This window comes from Syngnathus floridae, chromosome 4 (assembly GCF_059516105.1).
Source record: "Syngnathus floridae isolate MCC-2025c chromosome 4, RoL_Sflo_1.0, whole genome shotgun sequence".
Taxonomy (NCBI): domain Eukaryota; kingdom Metazoa; phylum Chordata; class Actinopteri; order Syngnathiformes; family Syngnathidae; genus Syngnathus; species Syngnathus floridae.
The window spans coordinates 18,730,868-18,740,798 of NC_142416.1; the positions used below are offsets into that span (position 1 = coordinate 18,730,868).

At 42.2% G+C, this 9,931-nt stretch overlaps 2 protein-coding genes across 5 annotated transcripts; one reads left to right on the plus strand and one right to left on the minus strand.

Moving 5' to 3' along the window:
• Positions 1-301: 301 nt before the first annotated feature.
• On the minus strand, positions 302-3,632 carry hemgn (hemogen). 3 transcript variants are annotated; one of them, XM_088373781.1, is made up of 4 exons: positions 2,458-3,632; positions 1,866-1,956; positions 1,452-1,551; positions 302-881 (listed from the first exon to the last, which is right to left on the minus strand). In XM_088373781.1, exons 1-4 carry the CDS (start codon positions 2,507-2,509, stop codon positions 750-752), a joined length of 375 nt encoding a protein of 124 aa, XP_088229907.1. In that variant the 5' UTR covers positions 2,510-3,632; the 3' UTR covers positions 302-749. The 3 variants fall into 3 exon arrangements, with proteins under 3 accessions (XP_088229907.1, XP_088229905.1, XP_088229906.1); XM_088373779.1 differs by having other exon boundaries at positions 302-689; positions 758-1,551; positions 2,458-3,598; XM_088373780.1 differs by having other exon boundaries at positions 302-1,551; positions 2,458-3,596.
• Positions 3,633-4,586: 954 nt separating this feature from the next.
• Positions 4,587-9,545, plus strand: anp32b (acidic nuclear phosphoprotein 32 family member B). 2 transcript variants are annotated; one of them, XM_088373784.1, is made up of 7 exons: positions 4,587-4,796; positions 7,240-7,389; positions 7,462-7,584; positions 7,670-7,856; positions 8,033-8,154; positions 8,227-8,293; positions 8,811-9,545. In XM_088373784.1, the coding sequence occupies exons 1-7, from the start codon at positions 4,743-4,745 to the stop codon at positions 8,891-8,893; spliced, it is 786 nt and encodes a 261-aa protein (XP_088229910.1). In that variant the 5' UTR covers positions 4,587-4,742; the 3' UTR covers positions 8,894-9,545. The 2 variants fall into 2 exon arrangements, with proteins under 2 accessions (XP_088229910.1, XP_088229909.1); XM_088373783.1 differs by having other exon boundaries at positions 4,589-4,796; positions 8,030-8,154.
• The last annotated feature ends 386 nt before the right edge of the window (positions 9,546-9,931 follow it).

Genomic DNA, 9,931 nt, shown 5'->3' on the forward strand with positions numbered 1-9,931 from the left:
AAAACCAATCATGGGGCGCTAGTGCTACCTATTGGTCAGACTGGAACTGCAGTTTAAGGGTGTGTCGACGTCCACAAATAAAGTCGAGTATTGTTTAAAAGGCCTACATTATATAATGTATATTTGCATCTTAACGTTTTAATAATTTTTCACTGTTATGAAAATAAGCCTTGTTAAAAATAGTTTAGTCTATAAGGGCTTGAATCTGATAAATTTTGCATATTCATTCTGATAAATGCGGGGGTTGCAGATCAGCCTCAACACATTTATTTTTGCCAAGATAACAATGAATAGCAAGAACTGCAGACCTGAGCAATATATTTTATTGGGTGAAATAGTTTTTACAGAGCTAACAAAAGAATTCCTCATTTACAATGCTTGAGAAGCATAAATGTTTTAAAATAATACTTGACAATGACAAGAAACACATTGTTTGTATTAGAGGGAATGATTAGTTTGTTTTTCTGTTCTGGCAAAACAGCCGCCACCACATTTTGGACCAAAATAATACTGAAGTAAATAACAAGACAATAAAACAAGCCTCCTGCTATGAGTCAGTGTCGGAAAAGTAGTTAAAGGGAATCGGAATCAATTTCCTGGGAGGTAGTCTTGGGGCAGCAAAGACAAGGATGGAATTGTGAATATCTTATTTTATTCTGCCTCATAATTTGACAGCTTTTGGCTCCCATCTGGAAAACAAAACAGGCAATTGAGGGAAACTATCTTTAGCTGTATTCTCGTCCACAAATTCAATCACCTTCTTCAGCTTTTTTGTCCTGAGTTGGTGGTACATCATTTCCCAGCTTGTCCGGGCCCAGGTCCTCAATAAGGACCAGGTCAAGGTTCTCCTTGCCTTGTGACTCTGTGGACAGGTTCTCCACCTGTTGAGGGGCAGACGTTGAAGCTTCAACTACCTCTGCAACTATGGCTTGAGATGGAGTGGGAATAAGAACATCTGAAGCTGGAACAAGATCTGGAGCTGAATATTGAACTGGTGCTTGGGCAGAAGCTAGAGGAACTGTGGTGAGAGGTGCAATGAGATCTGGATCGAGAGAAGAAGACTGAGTCGAAGCTGTAGACAGATCCTGGACAGGAGTGAGAGGAACTGAATCTGAAGCTAAAGCCTGATCTGGAGCGGTGGACCGATCTGGAAGAACAGCGCTGGGAGGTTGAGCAAGATCTGTAGATGACGTTTGAGCTGAAACGGTGGCCGGATCTTGGGCCAAATCTGGAAGAACTGCAGTGGGAAAGACATCTGGAGGAGCTGTGATGGGTGGCGGGACAAGATCTGGAGGTGAAATGACCGCTACGTTTGGAAGTGGAGTAAGGACGGGGTTGGGCGACCACGTTGAGATGGTTTCCAGACTGCCGCTGGCCACAGTAGGTAGAGAGTCCAATCCTAACTCTGGTTGTGGAAGAACCAAAACAGCAGGACCTTGGGAATCCCCAACCTGGGAGCTTTCTGCTGAGCCATCCATCTTCCTGGGCCTCCCCCTCCTCTTTGTGCTTCTTCTCTGGTCGTACTTCTGTCTTTTCCCCAGGCTCTCCAATCTGAAAGACCCCCGCAATTGGGATTAGTCTCAACAATGGCGGATGTTGCTCTTTTGAAAAAGCCAATGGTGCAAAGTCCATGACCTGGATGTGAGTATCAATAGAGACGTCCAGACGAGAGCAACCTTTGGGAGTCGCTCTTGCCTCGCATTGAGTATAAACAGAGCTGTGATAATCTCAAGGCGTGATAATGTTGTCACGGTGGAAACCACACCCTTTGTAAACCGTCTCGAGCTTTACAGATTTTATTTGTCGAACAACCATCCAATACTCAATTGTTTGACTAGATAATGTTTGTTTTTCTACACATTTACCCCAAAACCCACTGGTGAGTTTCCTTCTGCTCCGCTTCGGCTCTTTTCCTCTTGAGAAGTTCTCTATCTCGCAATCGCCGACGGATTCCACCTTTCAAAACACGGAAAAGGGATCGACTTTCATCCAAAAGGCATTTTCATTAAAGGTTAAAGATCAAAAACTGTCTCTGTTGGTTGCTTTGGTTCTTTTGAAATAAAGGTGAACGGCCTTCAACAACCAAGAAGAAGTCTGGCTGGCTTCTTCTGTTCTTTTTTTTTTTTTTTTTTTTAAATGGAGGTAAAATTTCTTCAGCAAACAAGTAAAAAAAACTCCAAGAGGACATCTGAACTTGCTCTTGATTGTTGAAGACGCTTCAACTTTAATCTAGAAGTAGTGAAGAAGCTTCTTGGGTTAAACATCTTCAACAATAATAAAGAAATCCTAGAAAAAAATATGTTTTTTTGTTAGTTGGTCTTTTTTTCTTATATGTACACAACTTTTGTGTTCAATAATCAAAAGGACTTGGATTGGCTAACCAAGACACAAAAACAATGCAAACAAGTATTTTCTTCATTAAAGTTGCTCAAATTAAAAGCAAGTTTGAAACCATACCTTGGTCTTCTTCATTCTGGCTTTTATATTCTTGCTGCAACGTCTCCTCCATGGTGAGTCTTTACAATGAATGAACGGCAGCTTGTAGAAAGGCGGCCGATCAAAAAAAAAAAAAAAAAAAAAAGGGGGGGGTGTTGTTATCAACTCCCGCCCAAATATGAAATTATCTAGTTAACCATTACCGTTGAGCTGCGAGACTTCCTACAGGGCTGGTCTTATCATATTCGTAAAGCCGGAGAAGTTGGCACTCTTTCACCGAGCTAAATTAGCGGCGCCATAAGAAATAATAGTGAGCAGTTAAAGAACATGAAATACGAGTTGCCACGAAGGACAGCGGTGACCTTTGACCGACGTTGGATAATGATTGCTAAATTAGCCAATATCAAACGAGCGAGGGTGGAAATTGTCCAAGGTCCAAAAAGTCTTGAATAGCTTTACATGTCAGGAATCCGTAGCTACTATTTTTTTATTTTCATCTCATTGCTAACAGAAATTTTCTCAACACTTATCTCTCACTGAGAGCAACTCAACAGGGGTGTGTTCTCAATCTTCTCACAGCACACTGAGCCCCAGGAGTGTGTGTGTTTGTGTAAGTGTGTGTGTCTAAAGGGGAGGCAGTCCAGCAGGGTAAATAACACTTAACTAAGCCAATAGTTCCAGAAGCTACTGTATATTAGAGGAAGAGGATTTTTGTTTGTTTGTTTGTTAAGAATCTGGCTTTCGTAGGCAGCGCTTAAAAATAGTTTCACACAAATTGATCTGTGATTTATTTTCCCTCTAGGCCCCAATTGTTACAGTAAAGTAGGGTGCACACATCCCATTGATTGGTCTGAATTTGTGTGTGGCAAGAGAATTTTGCATGGATATTATCAGAATATTATCAGGCCAAATCATCTTCCTTCCACTGTGCAAGAAATAAGAATGTTGCGAACATTCTGAGGACTGTTGTTATTTTTGCCAGTTTGGTTTTTAAAATTTAGATGGTCAGAAAAGATGCTAAATATAACAAAAATGTTCCTCAATAGGCAACCATGTACTAGCGTCAAAATAAAAGCACATCTTTCAAAGTAAAATACATTGTGAGTGTAGGAAGGTTGGATATGGCCTATGGATATTATTTTGCTAGAATGTTATTTCATACTCTAGACGTGTTTATATCTCATAAATAAAAAAAAACAGTTTTTATTTCCCATATATCAGGTTTGAGTACCAGAGAGGAAACCAACATATACTTGCGCTGATACGGCCAAGATGTTTTGAGACGATTCAGGAAGTGAGCAGACTTTCTCGAATGGTAGGCCCACGTTTCTTAAAGTCCATGAATGATGGCTGTATGGACGCCATGTGCTGCAAAAAAAAAAAAGTTGCACAATGCAGCCTATGTTGAGGACTCACAACAGTGCCATCTTCTGGTATGTTCTTTAAAAGACGTGAATTGCAACGTTAATGTATACATTTTTGTATATATTAAGAAACTGTTTGTAATGCCTGTTTAGGAATGTCAGAAAAGTGGAATTGTGGGAGAAATTGAAATTTGTGGAATGCAGAAAATGTGTAGCATGGTTGCTCCGAATGAGCTGAATCGTTTGAAATTAGAAATTAATTTAAATGCATTTTTTAAAAAAAATATTCCATCCATTTGAATGCTCTTCAGCATTCAAACAAGAGTAATAAATAATTTGGATGTTGAATCAAATGCATGCTCTGAACCCTCACACAACTATCTTGTGGACTTTTGTGGAATTTTAAGGAGCTGATAATTCATGCAAACTAAAAAAAATGACTTATTAAAATAAGAAGTGGCAGCAAGTTTAAACCAATAGGTTGTTTATTGATCAAATCACAATAATTACAGTAATAATCAAAGCAACATTGACTATTATTTAAAAGTAACGTACAGGAAGTTTTTTTTTTTAAACGGTATTAACTAAAGCATTTTTTTTTAATTAACTTGCTAACTTGTTTAAACTTAAATGCAGAAACACAGCACAGCTCTGTTTTGAAAGCTTTGCCGTTTCCCCTTTAGGAGGCGCTGGGCTGGGCGTTTCTGGTGGCAGGTGGCGCTGTTGAGCAGTATATTTTGTTTCAGTCCGGTTTCCCTCCATGGTTTCTCCTCTCCGACTAACTTAGCGTCGGCTCAGTTCATTATACACGGCTACCCCCCACCCCCCCATATTCTCCCTCCGCCGTTAGGGCATCTCTCTCTACGTTTTGGACTGAAGGACCCTCTTAAGGAAAAACAAAAAAGCCCCGGCGAGAAAAAAGTTTCACCTCCGGCGGGCACCATGTTGATGGAAAACAGGATCCACTTGGAGCTCCGAAACAAGACACCATCTGAAGTGAGTCGTGCTTTTTTTGAGAAGCAAAGCCCTTTAGTTTTCTACGGAGCTAGCCGCGTTAGCTTAGCTTGCTACTTTTTCTTCCCTCAAATTTGCTTCCGAGTACGGTTAACGTAATGGACACCGCGCGGTTCTCTTGTCGATCGAAGCGGAGCCTATCGCCGAGAGACGAAAGGGGAACGCGGCGTTCGCTTGCTACTTTGAGACGGCAATTCCTCAGCTCGCTTCGGCGTTATTGCGGCGCTTTAACCGTTTCGCAGCCGCCACCCCCCTCGTGTGTTTCGGCAGCCCGGATCCAAAAGCCACCCCGGCTCCGACCCGACCACGATCTTCCATTCTGGGGACATTTGGGGGAAATACAGTGCCCCACGCTTGCTGCATTTCGGTGCCCTCGCGGTGGGGCTTTCTACCGACTTGGGTAGCCATGTTTGCTGCTACTTAGCATGGTGTTTAACCGCTGAATGGGGGCGTTCGTTTTAACAAAAAATACATTAAATCGTTCCAGTTTAGGACCTGATCATGCGATTTGAGCGAAGGTGCTCGAAACGGTCTTCTTTTTCCCCCAATATTTAAAAAACAGCCGTTTCCGCTCGACAGTCACGTCATTATAACTAGGTTAGCGCTAATAGTCACACTCGGTATGAAAAACAAAAAAAACCACGACACATTCCCTCTCATAAAGCAGTCCACAAAATGTACACTTTTAACTCGTTTTATTTTAGCTTGATTCGTATAAAATGATCAGATCGAGTGTATTTCCGTTATGTAGCGTGTGGAGATGTTAAGTTGAAAAGGGAGTGTTGCAAAACTCGCTAATAAGTCACCGCGCACTACTAAATAATGACTTAATAACGGGATTCCCGCTATTATAAACGTGTAATATGGTCACATTGTTATTTCGTGGCGAACTGATCGTGTGGCTCGTTTTAAACGGCAGCCTCCCAACTTGCAGTCTTCCCGCCATATTAGCCCATCCGCCATAGTGGTGGCAGCCCTACAAAAATGCATGGCGTCATTAAATCCCCGATACAATCAAACACACATCCCGATGACTGTAAACGCCGCCGTTGTCACTTTCGACATGATATTTTCGGGATATTACGCTGTCGCCCGATGGCTTTAATAACCGAAAAGTCGAGTTTTCCTTCGGATTGACACGAGTTCCGACACCTAGTGGCGGGCGCCATGCGTGGGCAGACAAAAACTCGACGCCCGCTGTTTGTCATCGGGACTGAAAAACGACGGCCAAATGTGTTTAAAAAAGGCAACTGTGATAACACGTCGGCTGCCACAATGTCCATTTAACAGCGCGTGTTACTTGAGAAAAACAGGCTCGGAGAGGCATACTGTTTCTCCGTAGGTCGCCATGTTGCCATTCTGTCGTCTTTGAAGGTCTGGAAGAAAGAAACAGTCTCCATCTTTGATTTTTTTGAGGGGGACTAAATTTCCCTTCGCAGTGTTTTCCCCCTTCGCCACACATTTACCACAAAACACCATCAAAGCAAAAACACGGGCGCCGTTCGTTCGACGACGAGGAATATTCCGTTTTCTCCGCCGAGCGCGAACAAAACGTGAAAAGTGTGCACTAAAAAAAGGGTGTATTCGCAATCCTGCCCGTAGCTGCGGCGTGGGCTAATGGCGGCCGCGCACACTTCAAGTCTACTGCACGGCGGCAATGGGGTGCTAGCTGCTAGCTTGTAGCTTAGCTGACTTTAAAAAAAAAAAAAAAAAAAAAAAAAAAAAAAAAAACAATCATTGCATTTGTCATAGGCTATGCGAACACGCAAGCAGGGCTTCGCATGGCCTGGCCGACAATTACACGTGTCGACAGTGAACGTAACTAGTGATGGAAATGTGTTTTCTAAACAAAGATAGCCTCGAATTTAGTGTTTTATTCGGAGAAATCCCAACTTTTCGGCTTGTAAATACGCTTGATGACCAGCGCGAGCAGTGTTAAGTTTTTAATTGGACAGAACTACCTCGAGCTTCACACTTGCGCCTTTATAACTAAGGATTTAGAACTAACTACGTTGCTTTTCGTTCATAGTATTTTTAGGGTTATTGATGGTGGCTATTTTAATCGGTTTCATTGTCTTGTGCAATATATAGGGCGATAAGTTACATTTAGTAGCTTAGTTATAGTTATAAAATACATGAAGCGTAAAGTTAATATTTAGACATTTCACAACAATGATCAAGTCCATCAAATTTCATAAAGTCAAGAACAAGACTCACTATTTTTTTCGGAAAGTATACGACTCCTGAGTCCCAAAAATTCTAAAAGTGTATGACTTGTATCAAGTTCCTCACATTTCAAAGGGCACATAACTAGTCCCTCCATTTTTAGTATGTATCATCAAGTACATGGGCCTTCATAAGAGTATATAACTTCTTAATTTGTATTCATTTAAAAATAAGACCTGTATTGTTTTCCACACTTAAGGTACGAGAACTCGTCCTCGACAACTGCAAAACGGCCGACGGAAATACCGAAGGCCTCACGGATGAGTTTGTCAACCTGGTTTTCCTCAGTTTGATAGATGTCGGCTTATCATCAATCTCCAACATACCCAGACTAGAAAAGCTCAAAAAGGTAAGGCGGCCGGAGTTACTCACCTTATGTTGAGAGACATCGAAGTAGTAAGCATCATCTCTTCTCTTTCAGCTGGAGTTGAGCGACAACAAAATCAGCGGTGGCCTGGAGGTCTTAGCACAGAAACTCCCCAACCTTACACATCTAAGTCTGAGCGGCAACAAATTGAAAGAACTCAGCACGTTGGAACCACTGGTATGTCCAAACCTTGCTCTCTCTCGCTGTCTCTCTTTTTTTCCCAACATCTTCCACTGGCGTAACATGAATGTGGAACTCGCAGAAAAAGCTGAAACACCTGAAAAGTTTGGACCTGTTCAACTGCGACGTGACCTCCATTTGCGACTACAAGGACAGCGTGTTCAAACTGCTGCCCCAGCTCATCTACCTGGACGGCTATGACTGCGAGGACAAGGAGGCCTCAGACTCAGATGTCGAGGTGGACGGCGTGGACGACGACGATGACGAAGGTAGGTGGCAAGCGGTCGAGGCTGGAGTCTGCAATCAAATTTTTCATGTTTGTGAAAGTGGTTTACCTCTTTTCTGCGTTTGGTCAATCAGAGTGAATTGGTCTGATTCATTTTGAACTTAAATTCTCGATTGCAGCGCCTTAACGCAATAAGCTCTACCTTTTGTCCCCCAGAAGGAGAGGACGAGGAGGACGAGGATGGAGAGGACGATGACATAGATGAGGAAGACGAGGACGAAGAAGACGAGGAAGAGGTCGAGGGAGAAGAGGATGATGATGAGGTCAGCTGTGAAGACGAGGTAAAGACAAAAATCAAGATGATGATCCCAGGTTTCATGCAAACCTAAAAAAAAAAAATGTTCTCTTGCTAGGAGGAGGACTATGGTCTGGACGGGGAAGTAGATGATGAAGAGGACGATGAGGATGAAGACGATGAAGGTATACAATGGGAAAAATGTATGAGAATAAAGTTACTATCACAGGGATGTCAAAAAGATACCAGGGGAAAATGTCAGAGTAATGTCAACATAGAATACTTCAAGAACAATTTTGTAATAGGACAAAAAAGGAGCAATGTTTTTGAAAGTCTTCCAAAGAGGCAATTTGTAATATTGAGTTAAGTAGTAAGGACCTAGTGAAAATCTTGTAATGTCGCATAGTTGCCACAAGAGGTCGCCGTCTTACCTGGTTCATTCTTGGTGACGTTGCTTTTTTGCTGAAAGTTCTGGCAGTTCCTTTAATGATCGTCATCACTCTGTTCATTTCGTGATGACAATGTTGGGGGGGGAAAAAAACAATTGAGTGCTGAGGTCAGTTATACCCTCCAAGGCGATTCAACGGAATAAAAAAAAAAGTCAAAATTAAATGAAACCATAAACCAAACTAATTTATAACCTTAATGCGGCAACAGTATATATAGCCTTAATCTTTTTTTTTCCCCCTCTCCTCGTTTCAGATACAGCAACCGGCAAAGGCGAGAAGAGAAAGCGAGAAGCCGAGGAGGAAGATGAGGACGAGGACGACGAAGAGGACGACTAGAAAGCAAGAGGAGCGCATTTAGCCCCCCACCCACCCACCAACCCGAACACCCGACCTCCTCCGACTCGCAATCCTCTACTCCACCACTCCCCGTAACCCCAGCTCCGAGCTCCTTTTTTGGGCCAAGACTATATTGGATGGGTGGCTAGTGTGGACCAACCGCCACCAACAACCCTCCTCCAATCCCTACCAAACAACTTTTTTTTACCGACCTACCACCCCGTTCCTCGCCTCCATGGAAGCGAAAGCCACCCGACCCCACCTTAACCCCCCTCCTCAAACAATCCCGGGATTCTCAGGCAGCCTGCCACTCAGCATTCCACAATTTCACTGTCAATCCCACAACATTTATCCCGTGTGAGAACTTTGGGACTGGTCTAGTCTTTGGGTCTGTGCTTTTAATATTTTGTTGACTGAAAAAATTTTTTTTTTTTGGGTTTATTATTTTCTTTCTTTCTTTCTTTTTGTGTTGTTTCCTTTCGCTTCCCTCAACCACCACCCCAATAAAATTATTGCTATAGCAGCTGTGCAGCCAGTGAGCCATGCCAGTTTTGTTTTTTAGCGTGGCCACCTGTTGCACAAGTCATGGTTGTAGCGACATTTTTACTTTCTGTATGGCAAAAAAAACTTTGTAAATAAAAATTTAACATTTGCTGATGGTGTCCTAATTGTGACAGTTTATATCAAAACGTTAGATTCACTTTTTGATTCACACGACTTGTATCATGCTAAATCACATTTTCCACACTTAATAGGCACATATTTGAACTATGTCACAATGGTGATCTATTTTGTGTGAAACGTTATTTTGGAGGCTATTTTTATGTTAGACGTCTGGTTTGCTAAAAACTCCATCTCCGCTGTACTCACATGTTGGTCGGTAGACTCAAGGTGTGTTCAATCATCCCTCACAAAGTTGGACATCTGAAAACTCCACAGAAAAAAAAAATCATTAAATGCACCAGACAACAATGACATGAGCCTGCCAGTTTATTCCTGGCAAAATTATTATTTTTTTTAAAAAGTGAACAAGAGGTG